This window comes from Hypanus sabinus, chromosome 14, assembly GCF_030144855.1.
Source record: "Hypanus sabinus isolate sHypSab1 chromosome 14, sHypSab1.hap1, whole genome shotgun sequence".
In the NCBI taxonomy this organism is placed as follows: domain Eukaryota; kingdom Metazoa; phylum Chordata; class Chondrichthyes; order Myliobatiformes; family Dasyatidae; genus Hypanus; species Hypanus sabinus.
In genome coordinates, this window is record NC_082719.1 from 33,593,143 (window position 1) to 33,618,455 (window position 25,313).

Genomic DNA, 25,313 nt, shown 5'->3' on the forward strand with positions numbered 1-25,313 from the left:
GGGGATATTTAAGGCAGAAGTTGATAGTTTCCTGATTGGTCAGGGTATCAAAAGATATAGTGAGAAGGCAGATGTATGGGGTTGAGGGGACCTGGGATCAGCCATATTGGAATGGTGGAGTAGACTTGATGGGCTGAATAGCCTAATTCTGCTCCTGTGTCTGATGGTTAACGCAAGGTTTAGGAATCTCGTCAGTGAAAAAAAGTATGATCAAGCAGTTGTTCATGGGAGTAATCAGCGGTCAGCACTCCTGATCTGAGACAAGGAAGGTTTAGCAACCACAGTCACTCAGTTACTTTCGGAGAGTGTTTTGCTTTGGAGAGAGTACTTTTAAGAGAATTTACGCAGCTGACAACATCAACATTCATGGCAGAATGGTCACTTTCACTTGATTTCCTCTGTTGAAGCAGCATAAATATATTAAGGAGGGAGAAGGGAGCAACAGAAAAATCAATATCACAGGGGTACGGTATTACACATTCCATATTTCAGAATTACAGAATGTATAATTACACACTCAGGTATTCCAGAGACAGCTTCTCACCTTCTCAGTCTTCTGGAAGTTGGGACCGATTAGAAAAGATTGCAAACTTCTAAGAAGACCTAATGGCTATGTAATGCTTTCAAAAGCATCACCACTCTCAAGGTTTTATTTTGCCTCTGGAATCTTTCAGGATGATATTAAGAGACATCGTGAGTTTCAGAGCTGGATGCAAATGTGTGCATATGACATGGATTACTGCAGGGTTATGCACTGTCCCTTGTGATCACAATGACCAAAAAGACAAGGTGCATGGATTTATATCTCTGGCTGAAATTTCCACTATCAACTGCAGCCACATGACAATGCAAGTATCATCAGATCAACCAGGCTAATCAAACTTCAGTTGACGTCCAAAACCAAGCACAAGTTCACCCTGGTCTATGACAGACTTGCTTGCAGCAACTATCATACTGTGATGGACAGAATTCCCAATCTCTTTATGCTTGGAACATCTTTTAACAACAGCCTTTAGCTATGAATCTGGCTGCAAGTGTGCAGGGCATCTCTACAAATGAACTCTCCATTAAAATGTGACCCGTTTAAAAAACTGAGCAAGCCATCTTCATTAGTCAAGCTGCAATTCAAATGCCGGACAATCAAGAGGCATCCAATTAACATTTCCAGGATGATATTGGTATACTGTACTGTGTTCTGAACAACATAAAAGAAGTGAGAAGTAGAAGTGTAAGAGGAACATAATACTCAAGACTCTTCATCTAATGAGAATATGAATATGAATCATCTTCAATCACAAATACTAAGGAAAAGAAGTCCAAACTGAAAGTGCATAACAAAATGATCTGCTATCTACCATTTTTCATGCTTCTTTCACCCACATACCTTCACCACCTCTTGCGTCAATAATTACTACATCATTTCCCATTACTGCATCACTGCCTTTGTTTTTAATGTACGTTACACTTGGAAAAAATGATTTTCCTTTTGAACAATGTGTTCTAGGTCATGACTTCCTCTGCATTAATAACAGAAAACTAGAGTAATTTCTCATATAATTGAGACCGGAGAGAGAGAAAGAAAGTTGATGTTCTCTCTTCATTCCTATCTATAATTCAACCATGTTATTCCAACCAGAATTTAATTAACATTCCTAACAACTGGTAATGTTTATCACTGAAGTATTAAAGTGCTCCAGCACACAATTACGTTGACTGGCTCAAAGTAATAGTCTGAAACATACATTCCCATTGCTGGTAGATCAGAAGAGAACACCGCCAAGGACCATATCATGTGTTTATGGCTTCCAAACCAATACGTAGTAGGAAGGGAGGCAAGAACATACTGAAGGTCAGATGCCAGTGCATCCGACTTCCTACTCAAGTACTAGACTCACCACCTAGACCGAGATTGAGTTCAGTCATGTTGAGCTGAGGGGCCATATTCTTTTTATTTTTAGACCACTGGCTTTACTGTCATGAAACATAGCCCTGTTTGTTTGAATTTGGCCTGAAGGAAAAAGATACATGAAGCTAATTTGCAGATACTGTAACATTGCATCTCAACCACAGTGAGCTTGATCATCTGACCCAGTGCCTCTGAGCTTCTTCTCCCCCGTTCCCAAGGCTTGTGGTCCACCTACCCAATTCCACAGCCCAGGCTCAGTGCTTCAGCCGCAGTCAAACCAATCATGCTCTTGGGCTGGAGAAATTAACTGCAGTGCAGGAAGGGAAGAGTACTGAAGAAAATGCATTGTCACTGAGGTAAAACAATCCTAAGGCATGGTTTAAGAACTAATAGTGGCATTTTTGAAGTCAATTTCACTCCCAAAAATAGACATGCCTCCTGACTGATTTAAGTTATCACAATTAGATATTAACAAGGCTCTGTTTAACTTTGTCTGTCTTTGTCTCAACTCAGCTTGAGATGAAGGTCAGCCCAAAATTTAAGTTGAGCTTGTTTATCAGGGAATGTATTTAATAAATGTATCATTTCATTTTTATATAGTTTATAACATTTAAATGTTTAAATTCATTTATCCAATTTTCAATGTCTAATTATAAGAGATTTACAAACAGTTGCAAAGGTTGAAGGCCATCAGGACAGTCTGCAATGAAGTCTTAAGATCCATTATCTGAGACTGAATCATCACTTGCAGGTCACTCTGCATCACAGATATTCATGGCAGTGAGGCCTGAAGTACCATTTGTCCGGAAAACCATCTGAAGCATGGGTGCAGCTGCACAAATTGCACAGGAGATGATGCAAAGCATGGGCATCGTTCAGGAAGGTCTCACTCAATGGGCCAAATGGAAGTGTCACAACAGAGTGGAAGTAGGAACTGAGGTGTGATTTTATCAGTATTAAAGAAATTTTTGTGTGTAAATTCTTATACATACACTAATTGCATCGTGAGCAGAAAAGCATCCGCTGGAAAGAGTATCATATCTCACAAGAATAATATCACAAGTGATCAGGCAGTCAACATTAATAATGACTAATAAACCTTTGGTTACACCTTTGGAGTTATACAATCATATGTTAGTCTCAAAGAAGACGTAGAACAGTTTGATGAGAATAACACATGGCTAATATTATTATTGGTTAGATTAGGTTACATGGATTTGGGATATTTACATACTTTTTCATTTGAAATTTCAGGGAGTGATCAGAGGACATATTCTATATAACTAAAGTAGTTACATAGTTGTTGGAGAACATTAGGTGCCCAGACCCAGAGTGCATAAACATGGAGTTAAAGTTAGATTATCAGTGGTTATGCCAGAATGTGCATCTTCTCACAAAGGATAATGGAAATCTGGAACTCCTCAAAACATTGATGACATTAGATCAATAAGAAAAATGAGCTTTAGAACACGATGTTATTTCCAACACAATAGTTTGTTAGAGTTGGCTAATGAAGGAACATGGAAACAAGACAAAGTTTTGTAATGTTGCTATACTGATCAGACATAACTCAAAAGAGTGGCAGAACAGGTACAAGGTTTGAATAGTCACTTCCATAATCTTTAGTGCTGAGTAAAACAGCATCTTTTTTAATGTGAAAATTTTGTACATTTGAAATGAAAGCTGAAAATAAATTGAAGAATATTATTGAAAGGTATCTTGGTGTAGGAAATTGAAAGGCTTTCAGAATATTAAGTTTGCAAGATGTTTATAGTCAAGAAGAAGCATGCTTATTAAATAGACATCCTCTGAACTGGTTAAATAAATTCAAAAGAAAACATTTGTTAAAAACACAAGCTAAGTCTGGAGGAAGGGACTTCAAACTCCATGATAAAAGAGGTATCGAAATAAAGAGGACACTTGAGACGAGAATCACTAAAAATTTCAAAAGTTATTACAGCTGCAAAACAGTACACGAGTATTTGAAAGATGAAAATGAAGAGAAAGTTGTAGACGTAACATTGGTAAAATTACTAAATGACTAATATATTGACTTTACGATATTCAGACTCCTTGAAGATTTTGGAATTAACATTGGAAGGCTTTTTGATAAGGTAGCAGACAGAGGCCAAGAATTCCACTGAGCTATACACTCTAACATGGGTCAGAAAGCTGGTGCAAAACAGAGAGCCACCTCGCCAAGCTGCCATCATTCTACTCACGAGCCTCCAGAAAATCCTCCTTATATTTTGGCCAAGAAAGATCTCCAACCACACCTTACTCCTTCAGTGTCATCAGGAGAAAATGTTGGAGATGGACTGGGCACATGATGAGAAAAGAGGCCAACTCCATCATCAAGACAGGGACAGTAAGTAAGTAAGTTTATATTTTAGCACAATGAAGGAGCACAGGGAAGAAATATGTGGCAGCTGATTCTTGCTATAGAAGAAATACTATGTATTTGTAGAATTTCTTTTAATTGCAATTCAAGTAGTTACTATATTGAAAAAGGCAATGATGAGGCTCAATGTTAGTAATAAATAAAGTTTATAATGAGACAAGCTGGGACAACGAACAGATGACAATAAATGACCATTAATAACTGAGAAGGGAAATTTTGCTCAGCAATAATTTCCTTCATCTCCAAGGATTTCGCAGGAACAGGAGCAATGAATTTTCACATCAACTGGAATAATTTTCTTACAAGGGTCTTCAATGCTGCCAACATACATCGAAAATGAAGACATGAGCAGGTTGCAAATTTCTGATAGCAGATGAGTGGTGCATCTCAAATTTCTCACATCTGCTGTCAGTACAGGAGACTACCTGACCTTGACATAAACTCAGAAAAAGAGTTTGTACTTGTTGGCTTCTTTTAGTAATTAATAATTTTGTCATTTGCAATCATTTATTTGATTGAAGGAGATTTGCACAATCATCAGAAAAGCAAGCTCCAACAGAAATGTTGGCAGCTTTCAATCAGATATCCAAATTAAGCAAATGGGCTGTAAGGATCAGCAGACCTGAAGGGAGATACTGACAACATGCAGCATAAGCATTTGAACATTCCAGCAACTGATAGTGAATTTCTGACAGTTCCTAAGTAATTGAGTATGTTTATTGGACTGAGGTGCATACTGCTTCTAATAGCAAAAGGTAGTCAACTGGAACATTTTAATCACTTGCACAGCTACAGTTATTTACTTCCCATCCTTTGTACCACATGAACTTCCCTCATGCAACTTAAAAAGAATTTCCAATTGTCACTATTATTATAGTGAATTAAAGGCTTCCTTTCCTCTCCCTGAATTATTTCAAGCAGACGAGATTCATGATTATCTTCTCTCCATCACCAACCATCCTTATAAACTATACCTTGTTGTCACCCTGAGCCTCAGTCAGTCTCTGCTGCATTTCTTTGATTTCCTCTGTGAGTTGTTTATTCCGCTCTCGAGAACTACTCAGTAGTTGTGCCAGGTTTGCCTGGGGAACGAAATGCAGTTTGAGTTCATTTGCTTCCATGCTGTAATTGCTCACTTGTGACACAAACTTTTTATCTTCAGCTTCAATGGTGTGTTTCTCACCACGGACAGACAAAATTCACTAACTGGAAGTGTTTGGGGGGGGGGGTGGAGAATAACTGACAGATAGTATGAACCATTATGTAAACTTGTGTATTAAGATTATGCTGAATTGCTTTTTCTACTGCTGGTAAAACCTTAACTACAAAATCAATATTAACAAAGATAAGTTAAGGTCAGAATGAAAAGTCATGTCCATTTGCATCATGGACCATGACAAAAGGGACTTGATAAAAGTAAGGGAGTGTTGGCGGAGTCTGAGGTATGTATTATTATTGACAAGCTGTATCATTAGATTTCAGTATCAGCAAAACAGCCAAAATCATTATTAACTACATACACCCTCCATGCTTTATAGATGGGATCTTTAACCAGAGTAAATCAAAAGACTTTATCTATAAAGCATGCTCACAATTTAGAGCTTACACTAAAATAGGAGGCAATTATATTTAAAATATCTAATTTATTATTAAAAATAAATATTTTTGGAATGATTCTTCACTCTATTGTCTTCTGATTTAAAGTCAGATGCTGTGCAGTTTTTGTTTGCAATTTTCTACCTAGAGTATCTTTTTCATTGGCATTCAATAACAGGCAGTGCTCATGTTTTATCCTAGGAACTCAATTGGTAGCAAATTTGATCACAGCTAGCATTTATTTCAAACGCTAGGTAAGGCTTATTGCCATTTGATGCATGCTGTGTCTGATTCACTTTTGCAGAATTGGTGCAGCATCTAATTATGTAACAGGATTACAGCCACCATCAACTGGATTTTGTCAAAAGCAGTTCTGTTATCTCACATCTTACCTGATTCCGTTTTTCCGGAGGGAGTGTGGGATCGCCATCCTAAGGAGTTAAAAAAAAATTAAACTATCAACTCTTTTCACAAATTATTCTAGATGCAACATCTATAAAACACTTCAGTTATAATGTTGAAATGCTATTGATTACACTTTCATTTGTATTTTTCCATATTCTTTGCAGCACAGGTTTATACCATCTGAGACAGCAAAGCAACAATACTAAATGACTCTCAATAGGTTCCAAGACAGTAAAGAAGGTATACCAAAAGCAGTGTCATAGGTATGGTAATTCCAATCTGAGCTGTAGCACAAATACGAACCCATGAAGGCAAATTTCAATGATGCTCATGGGTCACTCCCTTTTAGCAAATGGAATTCTGGAAACAAAATGATCATCATTTTTCTAAGATACAAGATACAGATTCAATTAAAAAAAATCAGAATTGACAGGGAACAGAATTATGATTGGAAAAGCTAATTTTGTTCAAAATAGGATGCTGTAAGTGTTTCCAGCATTTCAAAGGCAGGTAACTGAGTGATGGGACAAAGGGAGGAAGTGAAAGGGAGCAAGCTAACAGCATTATAGAATGATACAGCAGGGTACAGGCATTTCGGCCCATTGGGCCTATCCCACCCGTCTACACTAGTTCTACATCCATCCTTTATTTTTAATCCCCATTATACCCTTCAACTCCCTGCATATTCCACCACAGACCTACAATCAGGGGCAATTTACAGTGGGCAGTTAACCCACTAAACTACATATCTCTGGATCTGGGAGAGAACTGGATCACCTGGTCAAAGGGAGAACATGCAAACTCTGCACCAACAGCATCAAAGGTCAGGATTGAACTTGGGTTTCTGGTGCGGTGAGACAGCAGATTTACCATCTTTCAGATTAGATTATCAGTTGCTTTTCATGTTTTCTTTTCTTGTAACTTTTTATTCTCTCATGTTGCTTGTTTCTTCTAGTTTCAACTTTATACATTGATTCAAAATGTCTTCTTCGTTCCTCAGGCTTGTCCTAGGGTGTGTTCCCCCACTTAAAATGGCAAGCCCATTTAAATCACTTGAGTTGCTGTTCTTCAATTGTGAGGAAACAACTCAGTGACAACTTTGCGGGCTACTTAAACATGAGGACACCATAACCAGAGTTGAGTCCAGACTGTTACCTCCTGGTATCCAGAAGTAAGTAGCTGATCCTGAGGGCAGCTGAACAGGAACAGTGTCAGCTAATTGGTTCATATTTCTATGCTCAGGTATTGCTGTAAGAAATTAGGGATCAGAAATGAACCTTTCGTACTTGTTCAATACGGCACCATACCATGTCAAGAATTAAACACACTCATTTGTACTTGGCATTTTGCCTGTCCCCATTGCAAAATAACTGAAGTTACAACATGTGGATTTTGTCTATATGCCTTTAAAAAGTAACAAATAATTAGCAAAATATAGAATAAGAGTCAACTTGCTGTAACTGCACACAGTCTGGAGTCTAAAGACAAAATAGCAAATCCCAATCTGGGGAGTTGGCAGGATTCTGGAAAACGTGAAGGGAAAAGGAAATTTAAAGGGCAAGTATGTTAATACAGTTATTAATCTGAACCATGGACACGGATACCGATAATTGAGTTGTTAACTTGTACCAGTTACTGTTATTCATTAAAATACTCTTTATGCTTAGAGCTTTCACTAAATGAAGTGAACGATCCAATGTTTATTTGTACCTCCCCAATATGTAGGTAGTGAAGAAAATAAAAGAGAAATGGACAGCAGGCATTGGGCAAATTGACATTCCCACCAGGTGAAATACACAATTCAACCAAACTCACTTCAAAGCACCTTGCTGCTTGCTGTTCCTGTACCTCATACACACTTTATGATTACAGTATGTTCTCAGTTTTGTTGTACTAGACACACCGCTAATACCCGCTTGAGTAGCAGTCAGGAGACTGACACATCTAGAAATAGGATATTCTCAGCCTGGTCTTATACTTTGGGCTCTATATGTGCATTTTCTGCTTTGCACTGTCACCAGGCCAATTCTTTGGTAGGCACTGTGAATGTTGATAATTATTACAAAAAGAAAATCAAAGGCCAATAGATAATAAAATAAGGGCCACCTTATTACGTGCGCTGTTATTTTAATTTTATTATTTTACAGCAGAAAAGGTATCTTTAATGTGTACTTATATAATTGAAGTTTGAATCAGAATTTGCATTTTATTCATTTGTTCCCTTGCTTTGGAGAAGTTTTGATAATATTAAGGATTACAAATGCAATATGTAGCTTTTGAGAAGTAAAGTCAGGACTAGTCAAAGCCCCCTCCATCTGTAGCTCTGTATGCATTACAGTTCAAATCTGTTTTCTTAAGTCAAATTGTCAGACTACTGTCAGGAATTGTGACTATGTTCAGTTTTGTCAGGAGGATAAAGTTGTATCGTTTATTGATACACCTATATTTGCTCTGGAGATAAAATCTATAGCTGATTAACAATATATATTTCTAATAGCTGCATATCTCCATTCTCATTGCATCATCAATGAATGTGAGTGATTTTGTATCAGTCAAAACTCACAGAGTTTCCAGCATCTGCAGATTTCCTGGAGTTTTCATTGGGAAGGTTTTATTTATATTTGTCTTGTGGAATCATTTGGCAGCAAATTTTGAAGAGGCAGTTTAAATGAACTTTAAGGCAGCCAACAACATACACAAAATGATGGTGGAACACAGCAGGCCAGGCAGCATCTATAGGAAGAAGCGCTGTTGACATTTCGGGCCGAGACCCTTCGACAGGACTAACCGAAAGGAAAGATAGTAAGAGATTTGAAAGTAGTGGGGGGAGGGGGAAATGCGAAATGAAGACCGGAGGCGGTGGGATGAAGCTAAGAGCTGGAAAGGTGATTGGCGAAAGTGATACAGAGCTGGAGAAGGGAAAGGGTCATGGGATGGGAGGCCTCAGGAGAAAGGAAGGTGGGGGGAAGCACCAGAGGGAGATGGAGAACGGGCAAACAACTAAATATATCAGGGATGGGGTAAGAAGGGGAGGAGGGGTATTAACAAAAGTTAGAGAAGTCAATGTTCATGCCATCAGGTTGGAGGCTACCCAGCCGGTATATAAGGTGCTGTTCCTCCAACCTGAGTTTGGATTCATTTTGACAGTAGAGGAGGCCATGGATAGACATATCAGAATGGGAATGGGACGTGGAATTGATCCTCAGAAGGTCCAAATTGAGAAGCTCGAAAACGGATCCTGAAGCCAACTGGAGTCAGTTGGCGGCGGAGATACGTTCCAAGGAAGGATATATGGCTGTAATAGCAGGTCTGGGTCAAAATATGATTGAAAAGTTGAAGGGCTGAAGGAATTATAGATGGGGAGCAGCGAGAGAGAGTTTCACTGAATTCTCGTCCAAGAGAAGATTTAAACATCTTCAGCGTAGGCATCACTGGCAGAGGCTTCGCAGTAGTGAATTGAAAGAGCAAACACGAGGAAATCTGCAGATGCTGGAAATTCAAACAACAACACACACAAAAAGCTGGTGGAACACAGGAGGCCAGGCAGCCACTTTCTTTCTGTGATTTGTGCTGATTATCATCAATTCACACAATAAATTCCTCTAATAATGTGTTGGTGGCTTGTTTGACAATTTTTATGCTTTCTTCCTCAGTGAACCACCACAACAGATTTACAGACTTGACCTCAAGTTAGATTTTTGATGCATTTCTGTCTAAGCAGATCGCAATTGTTGATGATTGATTCATTAATGTCATTTTGAAGAACAAAGGAGAAAAAAAATAACAAAGGAGAAATAGTACTGGTATTGGTTTATTATTGATACAGTGAAAAGCCCATCTTGCATTCTCTTTATACAGATGAAATCATTGCTCAGTGTATTGAGCTATAATAAGGTAACAATGCAGAATAAAGTGTAAAAGCTACTGGAAAAGTGGAGAGCAGGTAAATGATAAAGTGTGAGATCATAAGTGTGAGGCCAAAAGCTCATCTTTTCATACAAAAGGCCCATTTAAGAGTCTGATAACAGAGGGATTAAGCTGCTCTTGAACCTCCTGAGATGTGCTTTTAGGCGTCTGTATCTTCTGACCAATGAGAGAGAGGAGAAGAGAGAACATCTACGGTGGATGGGATTTCTGATTATGCTGGATGCTTTACCGAGGCAGCGGGAAGATTAAAAAAAAGGTAATCATCTTGAGAATGAAGGTTTGTGCCAAGAAGCTTTCAACTGCGAATCAACACTCATCCCAATAACAAAACTTCTTCATCAAGAGAATGCAGACGCACTTAAAAACCTCTCCACTTCTTTATACCTTTACCTTTCCAACTTGGGTGTCCCTGCTGTGGGAGTACCATACAGCACATGATAGTGCAGCATTTCAAGAAGCCAAGGGATTGAAGACTAATAGGTCCTCTACACCAACTGGTCAGTCTCCTCAGGAATTGAAGAAAATTGACTACTGTGATAGTGCAAAATTGATTGTGATCTTCCATAATTCCCTCAATTCCAGAAAGAAGCCACCTGACTGAAAATCTATAAATGTAAGTCAGTAAAGGAGGCCAACAGATAGAAGAAAACTACAAGACATTTATTATCAGGAAAATGTTGGAATCCATTATCAAGAAGGTATGCAGAAGCAGAATATTTACAAAAATTGAGCAGGATCAACATGATTTAGTGAAACAAAATTATCAGATTTTTTGCAGAAATCAGTAAAAGTAGCGTATTTGGATTTTCAGAAGACACTAAATAAAATGCCACATAGGTTACTTTCAACAAAGTAACTATACCATTGATCAATTAAGTAACAAAAAAATAGAGTTAGAACAAACAGATCATTTTCAGGATGGTAAACTGAATTTTTCTGGGTACCACAGGGATCAGCACAATGGCCTCAATTATTTAAAGTTGATCTCTGTGAAAGATGGAGTATGTGGTAGCTAATGTTGCTGATGATGCAAAGACTGGCAGTTGGAGCATGATAAGGGGAAGTATGACATTACACATTTTTGTAAAAAAATATAAAAGGAGAATATTGTTTGAATGGAGACAGCAGAGTACCATTGTATGGAGAGATCTGATTATCCTCACATATGAAACAAGACACGCTTCACAGCAGATAACCAGGAAGACAAGTGGATTTTATCTTAACAAGTATAGAGTACAAACATAGGGAAATCTTGCATAATCAAAATGGGTGAGATCACAGATTTTGTACTTTGCTCAGTTTTGTTTCTTTTGTTTAAGGAGGCTTATCCTCACACTACCGATGAGAAACATTTCATGGAGTTGATTCTTGGGATGAAGAGGTTAGTGTAGGAGGAATTGTTGAGATAGGGCCATTTGCATTGGAGTAAGAGGTAATCTTCCTGAAACATATAAGATTCACAGAGGAATTAACATGGTAGAAGCTGAAAGGATGCCTGCCTTGATTGGGGTATTGCCCATATGAGATGGATTGATTAGGAATTAATTCCAGCAAAGTGTCGTAAATCTTTAGATCTCATTATCCCAGGGAACTGTGAAGACTGAATCACTGAAAATATTCAAAAGTGAAATAAACAGGTTTTTGGTTGGTAAAGGAATCAACCATTCAGGAGAACAGGGGTGAAAGTGGAGCTGAGACCAAGATCAGATCACTCACAACCTGTTTGAATAATGATGCAGGTTTGATGGCCATGCAACCTACTTTCGCTCCAGTTCCTTGTGATCTTATAAGCCTGCCATCCAATAATACCTAATTCAGCAAAATCAAAATTATTACAATAGGTTCTGATGAAAGGTCATCAATCTGAAATGTTAACTGTTTCTCTCTCTACAGATGTTGCCCGACTGTTGAACATCCTCTGCATTTTATATTGAATTTTTAGTATTAATGTATGTGTTTTTAATAAGCTAAATATTGGTATTATTAATATCACTAGAAAGTGCACCTTTCATTCTGTATTCTATTTACTCCACTTTTTCAGACAGCATCATCACAAAGTTGATAAAAACCTGAGGAATGATAGCAGTACATCTAAACAAGGTCAGAAGGTGGTTGCTAACCTCAGGGAAGCAAACAATGGCAGTATTACAAAAAATATTATCAGTAGCTCATCAATGATGTTAATGTATTATTTGATATCTCTGCAATCAATGGCATTTCTAGCCTCACTTTCCTATCAGAGATGATGTCAGAGGTCACTTGGGAATAAAGAAAGGTATTGGCAAAGTCTCAGCAGGGATGTGAGTCACTGAATGTAGAGAAAAGAAAACTGAAAAGAACACTGGTAGTAGATCTGAAGAGTCAAGAACCAATAATGGTAGTCGTAGTCACAGAAGATGTAGCCCCCTATTGATTGTTCTGCCAGATTCAGTAAACAGAAATGACTTCAGCAATAATTGCTTGTGGAATTGTTATCTTCCAATTTACTTGCCGAAAACAGTGAAGGGTTATTTAAATCTAGATCAGTTCTTTAGGTAACAATTCAGATGGTGAGACAATGACTATAAAATAGTATTGATTGTGTGCCTTTTCATCTTACACATTGAGAGATGTTCGGTGGAAAGCGATGAGACACTGATGGCACAATGGTAATTAAAACTTAGTATATTTCACTATTTTAATTCAAAGGAATTTTAAATACTCCCTTATTTCACATTTAAATCTAACTAGGACAAAAAGCATAAAAAAGGAAAATCTGCTTGTGAATCTAAAATATAAGATGAATGGGATAGGGGTGCCCTGAAAATGCACTGAATTAAAATCTAGTTGATGAGTATTCACTTTCATTATCTATAATTACATCAAGGCCACTTTCACATGATGTGTGAATGTGTATCCAGAAGACTCAGCTGTTTCATCCAATCAAAAATCACTGTTGATAAAAATTATTCTCATGATTTCAGTGCTATGCTCTGGTTAAAGTGAGTGACCTTCAAAGTTATTTTTGAGTCTTTCGATATGCATGAATATTGTGCATTCACTGATAACTCTCTTCCTTATAATACTGATTAGGCCACCTCTGGTATATTATGTGCAGTTCTGGTCACCACACCAGAGGAAGTACGTGATTGCACTGAAGACAGTGTATCAGAGATCCACCAGAATATTGCTCAGAATTGAATGTTGCAATTATGAGGAGAGTCTGGATAGGCTGGACTAGTTTTTAAAGCAGAGAAGGCTGAAGGAGGAACTGATAGAGGTCCGTAAAATTATAGACAAAGATAGTGTGGATACTGCACAACTTTTTCCTAATGGCAGAGGTATCTAAGGCAATAGGGCATTGAGTTAAGGTGAGCAGTAGGAGTTTAGAGGGGTTCTGAAGAAATGTTTCAACTAGAGTGTGGCTGCATACTGGACTGCATTGTCTGAGAAGGTGAAGTATGTAGGTACAGTACTCTCATAACATTTGAGAAGCAACTGTGAGAGTAATGGAATTGCCAAGGTATAGGTTATGAATCAAGAGATGGTAATCAGAATTGGTATAGACAGGGAATGACATGGTAAGCTGAAGATTTGCTTTTGTGTTTCTTGATACCATAACCACAAAATGTTTGTTGTATTATTTCCGAGTAGCTTTGAATAACATATCTCTCCATCTTTATAATGGCTCTGAAGGGTCCTTCATCTGTCTGACCTGGTGATACCTTCTAGTCCTGAGAATCCATTCTACCCTTGTGTGCCAGCTCCTCCCACAAATAATACCATGGACTATCCATTACCACTTTCTTCTTGGCATCATTATCAACTCAGGTACTGGTGCAGATTCGTTGACAATTATCTCCAACCCAAATCACACAAGAAACAATAAGTGCTGAGGAAGAAGTGGTAGAGGATGAGTTGAAGACACTGGGCTTCAGACCCTGCAAAGCACCAGCTCGGATACAGGTATCATGAGGGCTGAAGTGATTAAGTCTCTGGCTTGACTGTAGTCATTAGTGCCAAGCAACACAAGTGACACTAATGACTATAATTAAACCAGAGGTTAAAAACGTAAATATACCAGATCCCAGACTGATGGCTGCTCAATAGTGCTGCTGGGAGTATCCAGATGAAGATGACAACCATGTACTGTATATGGGCAATATGAATGCATGGTCAAAAGTTTGGCTTAAGGTTGTGATAGGTCAAAAGAGCTTGCAGGAGGCCAATCCTAAAACCCAAACAATTGTTTCAGCTTCGTTTTTGCTTGCCCTCATTTTCCCTATGCTCCCATCATATGCCACCCAGCTACTTGATTCAGCAGCTCTGATGTGGCCTGGCCTCCTGTCACTGAAGCTCTCTTTTCACATTTCCTATCAGGCTGTCCCTGCTTCCTTCTAAACCTGAGATCATCTGGGCAGCAGAAGTCTTTATAAGCTCCTCATTCCATTCCATCCCATCCTTTCGATGGTCATTTTCAGTATCATTTGGACAACTTACATTGTAAGTTTATGTGGACTCCATAATCACAATTCCATATTAGGCCAAAAGTCTTGCACATTTCCAGACAATCTAGTACTTCAGCTAAATCTCTCCAAACTTCTTGGCATTCCAATATCACCATAGATCCCAAGAACATTAAAGTAGAGGCCAGCCAATCCCTGCCCTAAAACTGAGAAATACCCGTCTCAATCCCAGCACCACTTCCTCTTACAACTGATAGGACCCAACGCCATAGAAGACCACTGCAAAATAGAATGAGCACATGTAAAATCATAGAAGGTATATGGAAGGAATTAGGAAATAGAAAAGAACAAGGAAGCCGTTTGTGGAAATTACTCCCTGGAGAGTGAAATACAGTAAAATTTATTATAAAATAAACCAACGCAGTGACTTTTCTTTGTGAAAAAAAAAGCCAATTTTAATCGTTTTACTATTAAAAACAGAAAAAAAACCCAAATCATTTAGTTTACCTGGCAATTGAAGCAATTTTCCTGATCTAATATCGAATGCAGCACAATAATATTAAATGTCAGTGCATAAATAGTGTGGATTACCAACATTCTGATTATGTCCAATTTTAAAAATGTATGATGTGTAGTCACTCAAAAGAGAATAAAGCAGCTTTCCATGACATGAGCAGGACTGAAGTTAATATTTGCATGCAGTGTGCAGCATGACCAGAATTCATATGACTCATTTGTGTGCATTATATGCACTGCATCAGCATCTCATAATTGAGGGCTTCTAGTTTTACCAGATAAAGTATTTCTAATCTACTCTGCAAGCTGAATCCAAATGTCTTATATTCTAAGTTATAATGACAAGTAAACATATGAGTGGTTTCCCATTTCTAACTTTTTTTTGGAGGCTGCTTGTGGATAGGTATGGCTTCAAAGAATGATCCTCTGAAATTATTCCTACTGCTGAGAATTGAAAAACTGCTGAATGGTGAGATAGTATCAATAGACGATGAGCCTTTGATCTGAAATATTCGCACTTTCCCTTTCCACAGATGCTGCCTGATTTTCAGAGCGTTTCCAGATATTTCTTTTTTTTACGTTAAGGCCAAGGCACAAGAGATCTGGCAGATGCTGGAAATTGTGAGCAATACACACACAAAATACTGCAGGAACTCAGCAAGTCAGGCAGCATCTATGGAGGGAAATAAACAGTTCATGTCTTGGGTTGAGGCCTGATGAAGGGTCGCAGCCTAAAACATCGACTCTATATTTCCCTTCATAGATACTGGCTGATTTGCTGAGTTCCTCCAGCATTTTATGTGCATTGCTCTTCATTAGACCCCATTTTACTAAGTAAAAGGGGTGGGCAAGCATGGGACTGTATACTGCTCTGCAACCAAGAGAAGTGGAGCACAATATATCGGCAGATAAGGTACACAATTAAAAGGAAAGGTAAGGAAAAGAAGGGCAAGTGTAGCTATAAGGATAAAAAGCAATTTTGCTGAAAGCTGTAAGTACAATTTGTGAACTCCTAATGCTAGCTCAAGTGTTAGTTCTGAGGAGGGAGCGTTGAGGCTCAGTCCGTTTCCCTGGAGCAGAGGAAGTTAAAATGGGGCATGATTGAGGGATGTAGAAGCCATGCGCCAAGTTTTCTACCTGCAATGTATTCTGTGCTGTGCGTTTATTATGGTAGCTAGTTACATGGGTGGGAGGGGGCATGGTAAAAGTGAAGTTATCAGTTATGTATCCTTGCTATGTTTCAGGCAGCTTCAGAGCTGTGGACTGCCTGGTGCGATAACTTTTAATAATTGCTTAATTACATTTGAAGTTACTTAACTTTAAGTACATTTAATATTGCTGGCTTTAGTTTCATCGCTTCAAGATTGTATGTTTTGCTAGTTGATAATAAGGATCAAATACATTACTTTGACTTTTTGAACATTATTATTGGATTGGATCAGAGGGTATGCCATACAGGTTAACTCCCCATGCTTTGCCTCTAACAGTGGCGTTGGTTTGCTCAAATGGCTGCTACAAGGTATGTAAAATTACGATATTTATAGATAGGATAGGTTGCATAAATTTTTCCCTTTATCCGACTGGATAAAATTATGGGATGTAGATATAGGACAAGACGTGACGGATTAACAGGGGATCCAAGGGCAGGCAGTTTAATGCAGAGAGTGCTGAGTTACCTGGAATTCAGTGTTAGAGAGAGATGGAAGCAGAGTCACTGAAAGCATTTAAAAAGTAGGCAGACAAGCACTTAAATCACATGAGCATAGAAGGCTATAGGTCAAGTACTAGAATACGGCATTAATACAGACAGGTGCTCACTGGTCAACGAGAATGTGGTGGACTCAATGACATGTTTCCATGCAGTATGTTACACAGCATAAACTGCAACAGCTTTTAAAATGAGAGTTATATTTGCCTGTAAGGCTTACATGAGTTATGTGCAATAACCCCGGGCTTGATTAATCATTGTGCAGAAGTCCCACTGGGTGGCATAGGCATATCATAAGAAAATGTACACAAAAGCCTGGCCCCCAGGCCTTCCTAGCATTGTGGAAGATGGCCAGCTTGGAGGCAATGAGTTGAGACCAGGATGGGGTAAAAGTTATCTGGACAACAGATGAGCCAACTTGCTGAGAGTGATTCCCATTCCAGGGCACTGGGGCCATTTCGGGGGAAGGTCAAACCTGTACAGACTGACAGCAGTACTAAGACATTTTGCAGGAGCGTTTGCTGAAGTTTAGGGAATGTGTTTGAAAGTGACGAAGGATGAGCACTGCAAGGTGGAGCTAAAAAGCAGAGAAACGGTGCAAATGGAATTGGAAAATCAAAAACAGCACCAGATGAAGAAACAGAAAGTGATTAGATAGGACCAAAGCATGAGAGAGTGCTAGAGGTCTGATGTTAATTTGCAGTCATGCATATAATTGCAAAGAGTGCATTAAATAAGCATGGTGAGCTGTAAACACAATTAACCCCATGGGATTACAGAGCCGTGGCAACAATAAAGACCTGGCTAAAATATGTAGGTGATGGCTTAAATTAACCCTGACATTTAGAAAAGATAGGTAAAGGAAGGAGGAGTTAGTGGGGAGAAAGGGCAGGGTCTGGGCAGTATTAATTTAGGAGAATATTGGAGTGAGAGGATGACAACGATGATCAAGACCAAAAACCACCTATTTGCTGTGAGTAAAGAAACATTTGAGTGGTATTTACATTGCTAGGAAGGATATCGAGCAGCAATTCATTGGGATGTTATAGTGGGTGGAGAAGTGAAAACGAGGAACGACAGGTTATGAGAGAAGGCCAGCAGCAAACATAAAGAATTCAAAATAAACAACGGGAGGGCTGGAAGAGTTCCAGTAAGATGGTGGTGTGCTCAGGTCCAGCGGCTTCTATGGAGCCAACCAAAGGTGTTATCGTCTTTTCTAAACATAATTCTTTATGATCACAGGGCCCTGCTGTACACTAAGAACTTAAAGGTACCCCATCAGCGAGTTGCACACTAGCAGAGAAACGGAAGGAGCTGGGCTTGGTGGGATTGTGCTGGCGCCTGTGTCAGAGAGGCGCTGGAGGAGATGGTGCGTGAAGGCAGTTTGCTGTCTAACAGCAAGTGGCAGTCTTCTCCGCTTTTTCTTTGTGATCGCAAGACCTTTTTGGACATTGTTAATATGAAATGCTGCCCGTCGGATTCACTGATTTATTGACAGACCAGGCGTCAAGCCATGGTGTTGCCTCTTTACAGGAGAGAGGCGTTGAAGTCGGTACACCCCACCACAGTGCTGGTGCCAATGTGATACAGCGTCCGAGCTGGAGTTGGTGCTGCCCCCCAAAGTGTTCACTCAGCAGATGACAAGCCACATTGTGTTCAACTGCAGACTGCTGCAACATTCATGGTCTCGGGGTCTAGGACTATATTTTCTGCGTTACTGTATTTTACTGATATCTTATATGTGCTTTGGCCCCAGAGTAACACTGTTTCATTTGGCTGAACTCATGGGTATTCAGGTATAGCTGAATGATAATTAAACTTGAACTATGAACTATGAGAGTAGTTGAGTGAGCAGAGACTGGAAAGGAAATCTATTTTAGAAGGTAGAAGGCAGGTCTTATGTACAAAATTAGCATTTTATAAAATACAAAAACCAGAGTTTTACAAATAGAGGCATAAAATGTGTGGCTTTGGAACTGGTACAGATAAGGTACAGCAGATTGATTCCAGAGATGATGGGGTTAGCCTACAAGGAGAGATTAAGTCACCTGGGGCTATACTCACTGAAAATCAAAAGAATGTGAGGGGATCTCATAGAAGCATATAAACTATGAAAGGGATAGATAAGAGAGAGGCACAAAAGCTGTTTTTACTGATAAATGAGACTAGAACTAGGGGAAATAGCCTCAAGATTCATGGGAATAAATTTTGTACGGAAATGAGGAGAAACTGCTTTTCCACAGAGAGGAGTAAATCTATGGAATTCTCTGTACAGGGAACCAGTAAAGGTTACCTCATTAAGTCTAGATATAAACAATTAGAATTTTTACATAGCAGGAAAAATTAGGGTTGTGAGGAAAAGACAGGTAGGTGGAGCTGAGCCTATGGACAGAACAACCAATATTTTATTGAATGATGCAGTAAGTTCGATGACCAAATATCCTACTTCTGCTCCTATTTCTCATATTCTTATGAGTATAGGAGCAATGAAGTTTTGATGAACCATTAAAAGAAACACTTCTTCAGCCACTGGATGCCACACTTTCAAGACAGTGCAAAACAGATTTACCAAAATAAATCCAGGGATGCAGGACTTTAGTTAAATAAATATACCAGAAGAGTTGGCACCATGCTCCTTGGAAAGGAGGGGATGATAAAGGAATTTAAAATCTGAACACCATAATTAGAGTAGATAGAGAAATTGTTTCCAATGCTGAAGGGATCAAGGCGACAACAAAAAAAAACCCAGAGATATGATGAGGGAAAAGCTTTTTTTTAATATAGCGAGTAGCTCGGGATTAGAGGGCACTGCCAGATCCACCTGTAGTGTTTAAAAGAGAGCTGGTCTGAAATAAACAAAAATATTTGCCTGACTTTTGTGACAAGGGTAGAAGTGAGACAGGGGTAGAAGTTGGGTTATTCTTAAACAGACTCAACAGAGCAACAATGGGCAGAATTAGCTTCTTCCATGCCATTTGTGGTTCTGTGGTGATGAAGTTTGACTGGGGTGTTGCGGATGAAGAGGGAGTTTTGGTGGAGAGAAAATTGGGGAGCAGGAGGGCATTAGTGGCAAGAGGGAGACAGCGGTGGTCAGTAACCATGAACACAGGTGGATACATTGTACGCCTAGGACGGTTCAGGTAGGGGTGAATGTTGAAGTACAACTAACCTCATTGGATGAGACCTGTTTCAATGTTTGCTAGTCTCATCTACACAAATGACATCAAATCTAGTGTCTGATTATTATGTTTATAAGGCAGATTTCTCATTAAAATACTCTGTTCCGTGACAGTTCTCTTTGGCCTGAGCATTCTCTTAAGTATGAGAAGCAAAAGGAAACTAGATTGTGACTATCAGAAAAGCTGCTCATCTTCCAAACTGGAACCAATACACACAAATTTGTTAATGTAATTTTCCTCTTAGAAAGGGATACAAAAGCAGGTCTTATATTGTACTTAGTATTCAGCAACTTACCACATCTGATCAGTAAACTCAAACCGAGTGAACAGGTGGGTTCCAGTGACTACTGAGTACAATTATAGTTGACATTATAATTAAAGTCAAGGCCAACAGTCACAATGGATGCCTCCAGACAAGAGCAGACTTTCCATGATAAAATCACCATGGAAAATTAAGGTTCAGGGGACGAGGGAGTGACGATCGAGGTGTGGAAAAAGCTGATACTGAAATGGCATTAATCATGTAAAGGTAAATAACTTCCGAGAGTGCCTGGATGAATTTCCTGAGTAATGTGAAACAATTGGAAACAACCACCCATTTTTTATTGCATTTCACTTCGACTAAATCTAGTTTTAATTGCCTGACAGCAAAGCCAAAATTATATACTTGACATTTTTTGATCAATATCTTGTTTCTTAATCCTAGGAGCATATTTATTCAAAAATCAAATGGACAAGGTTGGATATTAAACGTGTCCTGTGAATAGAAAATTAAGCCATACCATTTATCATTAACTCAAATAAAAAGTTGGCAATTCTAATTTGGTCAAATAAATGCAGATTGGTCTTCTGGAATATCTAGGTACGGACAAGGAATGGGTAAAACTGTATTAAATAATTGTAAATTTTCTTATTAGGAACCTGTCATGAACTCTCAACTTAACCATTTAGCCTAAACTTAATTGTGGGGGCAAAAATCAGGCGTTATTACTAATATTAAAAATGACAAAGCTGGAATGAAAACTGTTTTCCAGAATGCATTTGATGCAGATACAAGAGACTACAGATGCTGGAATCTGGAGCAACAAACAATCCACTGTGGAGGGGCGGGGGGCATTTGAGTGGCATTTATAGGGGAAAGAAATTATCAATGCCTTGGGTTGAAAACCTGTATCAGGACTCTATTTTGGGTAAAAACCCCCGAGTTCTGATGGAGATTTCATCTTGAAACACTGACAAAACCACTCCCTCCACAAATGCCGTTCAACCCGCTGAGTTTCTTGAGCAGAATGCGTGATGCATTTGATGTTTTGATTTGAAGAAACAGAAGAAGATAAAGACAGAATGTTTTTATAGTTCATGAAACAAATAGTCCACAAGTTCCTCCCAAATTATTGTACATTTGAAGTGCTGATCTATAACATCTCCCTAGTTGATTCTAGTCTACTGATGTTGTAAATGACCTTTTACACCTTGATATGGCAAAAGCCTTGGATGGGACACTTCTGTACTGTATTTTAAATATAAATTGCGCAAGCCGTATTTATGATGCAGTCTGTCATTTGCAGGGTGGTACAAAACCATAGGCTGCAATGGGCTTTACTCGCGATTGCTTTTGTGTTAATCACTCCAAAGCCTCTAGGCTGCAAACTGGTTTATACAACAACCTCCACCAGAGATTCACAAATCAAGTCTAATGATGTTAAAGCTGGTGTATGTATACACTAAAACATTAAGCCTTCAGTAAGACAAGATTACAAATTATCTTCTCCTTACAGAGTTGAAAAATACCTTGCATGTTAGATCAGTTAACAAAATACTGCATAGAATATAATTTCAAGACTGCTGGGATATTAAAAATGCATCAAGGAAAACAATTAGTCGAGGATATAGCGTAGGGCATAAGATTAAATATTCCACAGCAGTTCTGCTTATTTTACCTTCAGAAGCAGAGAACCGATCTCAGAAGATTAACTGAGTTGATCTGAGTCTGTAATGAACCTACTGACTGTAAAAAGAGGATTGAAGGATATTCCTCAATTCATCTTTATTCACTTTTTAAAAAAATAAGCACAGTAAGGAGAATGTGAACAATTATTAATTCTGTGCTTCTTAACCAAGGCAATCGGAGATAGAAATTATAATGATGTTTATGTTTCAGCTGTCAGGCATTAAGCTTCTCTATATGTTCAGCGTACATGGAGAGGAAAACATGGGAGGATGTATCTGTGATGATGCTAATGATGTGAGTTTATAGAAGATTTAATAATTTCACATGTACTGTTAGAGATTATAAATATAAAAAGCTGTGTATGATTTCAAGTAGTAAACCGGTTTATTTGATTTATGAGAAAATGTTTAAATTTTTGCACCTCTTTATACTGTCTGCTGATTTGCATTTTTCAGTCTGCCAAAAAAAATAGGAAAACACTGCAAAAAGCAGTTTATAAAATCGACACAGGGGTCCTACGTCCTCCCAAAATTCATCCGGTGAGCAGAGTTTTGTGGATTTATGTAGAAACCTACCATTAATTCCCTGTACTTTTTCTTTAGTGATTGATGGCGTTCCCGTAACTGGTTAGCCATTAGTTTGTACTGGTCCCGCTCTTGTTGACATGTATCAAGTTCCTTGGAGAGAATCAACAGAGCCTCCTTCTTACTCTCCAGCTTCCTTTTGCAAATCAAATACTGGAACAAAAGAAACATTTTGAAGTCAGGTTAAAGCAAGGAGTAAAAGTGATCAAAGCTTAGGCTTTGTTCTTTACAACAGAAGCAGGCAGCACTTTCAAATGTACCACAGGTAGCTTCCACTATCCACTGAAAGATATGCTACCATTTAAAAACCCACCCCATTTTCTTCAAATGACTATATTAGGACACAATAATTGCTGCATTTTTAAAGCAATCATGCCACAGAAAATCAAGTGCATTTAGTATCAACATGGCCTTCAGTGCACACCGATGAAACATTGAGGCTTAGTTTTCATCTGAGCTAAATGCTGGGACGTTCCAAACCCATGTTCCCATAAAGCATTCATTTTTTTCTCCTGATCATGGGGGAATCAGGATGAAGGGAAAATTGCTTGAACTTCCATGATAATTCTGAAATGGGTGTGATATGGTAATGAACTGGGAAATGTAGGAGCTTTTTTGGTAAAACACATGCCCCCTTCCACCACCTGGTATGGAGCAGGGAATGGTGAAATGTCACAAGCATTTTAATTTTACTTTCCTAGTACTCAAGTCAGCCTGGCCACCTTGGGGCATGTACACACCTCTGCTAATATTCCACCTCCCTTTGTTGGGAGATTTCAGCTGCAATCTTACCTATCAAACCGATCTTACAATCATCACCTTAGCACAAGGTTGGAATTCAGCCTGATTTCCAGGTTAATATTTGGCCCTGCCATGTTGGAGATGCAGTGGATGTGAGCTGGATTTTTTACTGTGTTTATCCCAAGGACTAAATAAACTCAGGTGCACTAGTTAAAAAAGTCCCCCTCGTATAACATTCATTTGCTCTTCCTTTCAATACTATCAAATGAGACCGACAAAGGGCTAAGAGAAAGATCTAAAGGAGTCTTCAATGAATTCAAGTTATGCAGTGTTCATAAAGGGATTTTCAATTGCAAATTGTTGAGAGATATTAAATTTGGAAACAGACACACAGTCACTCTTTCAACTCATTCATTATGTCCAATGCATTCAACTTCAGTCACTAATTCTTGATCGCCCCCAGATAAACTCAGAGCAACCTTTTTCTCGTGTGAAATCACCATGCCCATAATGCATGGAAAATTCAGCAACCTCTTTGCACCTGTTGTCAGCTAACACAACAAAATGACGATGAAAAAAATACTGGGGTTCAAAATGTGTGCTGAAACTCATTCAAGCTTCAACCTCCTGGTTCGTGAAAATATAAACAGAGCTTTGACGGGATTTCAGCTTTCCAATCGCTCTTGGATATCCATAATTTGTTATTCAAACACAGTAAAACATTCCAATTAATGAGCATCAATTTAGGTGACCAACCATTGTAACAGAGTCTCATTACCATTTCTACATGGCTATAAAGTTAATTTAGATCGAGGACCAAGACAGCAAAAGAAATCTATACTCACAAAGCTTAGCTGATTAGATATTACACTATATGGTGATGCATGCAAGGGTACTGTGCGGCTCCAGTACCCTGCTGACACTCTTTGTAATACAGCTGTCATCTATCTGATCAATAACAACACTATAAATGGAACCAGAAGTAGCTCATTCAGCAATTTGAGAATACTTTGTCATTCAATAAAAATCACTCATGATCTTGCATTTCAACTCTGCCTTCCAACTTCCTCCTTCCCCCACTTTCCCCACATCCCCTAATGTCCCAAGTTTTCACACAATAATTCAGAAGGGGTTTGAAACATACTCAACAACCAAACATCAATGCAGTCCTTGAAACAGGAGAATATTTTCTTCTTCTTCCTGAATATCCCATGTCTTAGTCTGAAATTGTACACCTTCTCGATCAAAAAATCCTAAATTGAACCAGATATACTCTCAAGATACACTCAATATTTCCAGAGAGTAGATATTAGAAATTGTGTAATGGTGTATTGAGAAATAGAGGTGTAAGTGGTTAAGATTTGTAGAGAGGAGAAAGGAAGATTGTCCTCTTTGGAGTCAGACAGATGATAGTTTAAAATATTAAAACATAAAATATAGAGTAGTAGGATTTCAAGAAAGCTGGCAAATGTGGAAGAGTTCTGCCATAAAGAAAGGTTTGGAAAAATCTGCTCCAGACCCCTCACCGACTATTTTGCCAAATCTCTTGAGACTTTTGTATGCTGCTGTCATTTTCTGTTCTTTTAACCTGTAGAGAACACAGATCTGGCCTATTCATCCTTATAGGATAAAAATCTCATGAAGCTTCACTGAACGACTTCTAAAGGAAATGTAGTCTTCCTTAGGCAAAGATACCAGCATTGTACATTGTATTCCCAGTGCGATCTTATTAAAATTTGGTACATTTGAAGCAATTTCTGTATTCTTAGGCTTCAAGGAAGTGCCAGGTCTTTCTAAGTGGTTGCTGCATCCATAATAACTTCAAGTGACTGACGTAAAAGGATATCCGGATGTAAAATTTTATACTACTCAAAAATACGTTGCTTCTCTTATTTTTCCATTAATGCAGGTAATGTTTCTCCACACTGTATTTCACCTACCACATTCTTGCACA

General features: G+C 38.6%; 1 protein-coding gene across 3 annotated transcripts in view; it reads right to left on the reverse strand.

Annotated features, from left to right (window-relative positions):
• Positions 1 to 25,313, reverse strand: part of LOC132404654 (coiled-coil domain-containing protein 149-like) — a 79,249-nt gene that overhangs the window by 38,012 nt on the left and 15,924 nt on the right. For all 3 annotated transcript variants that reach the window (XM_059988966.1, XM_059988967.1, XM_059988968.1), the window contains exons 2-4: positions 22,610 to 22,771; positions 6,296 to 6,334; positions 5,282 to 5,389 (exon numbers count right to left, since the gene is read on the reverse strand). In XM_059988966.1, coding sequence (XP_059844949.1) covers positions 5,282 to 5,389; positions 6,296 to 6,334; positions 22,610 to 22,771 — 309 coding nt within the window. The remainder of the gene's footprint in view (positions 1 to 5,281; positions 5,390 to 6,295; positions 6,335 to 22,609; positions 22,772 to 25,313) is intronic.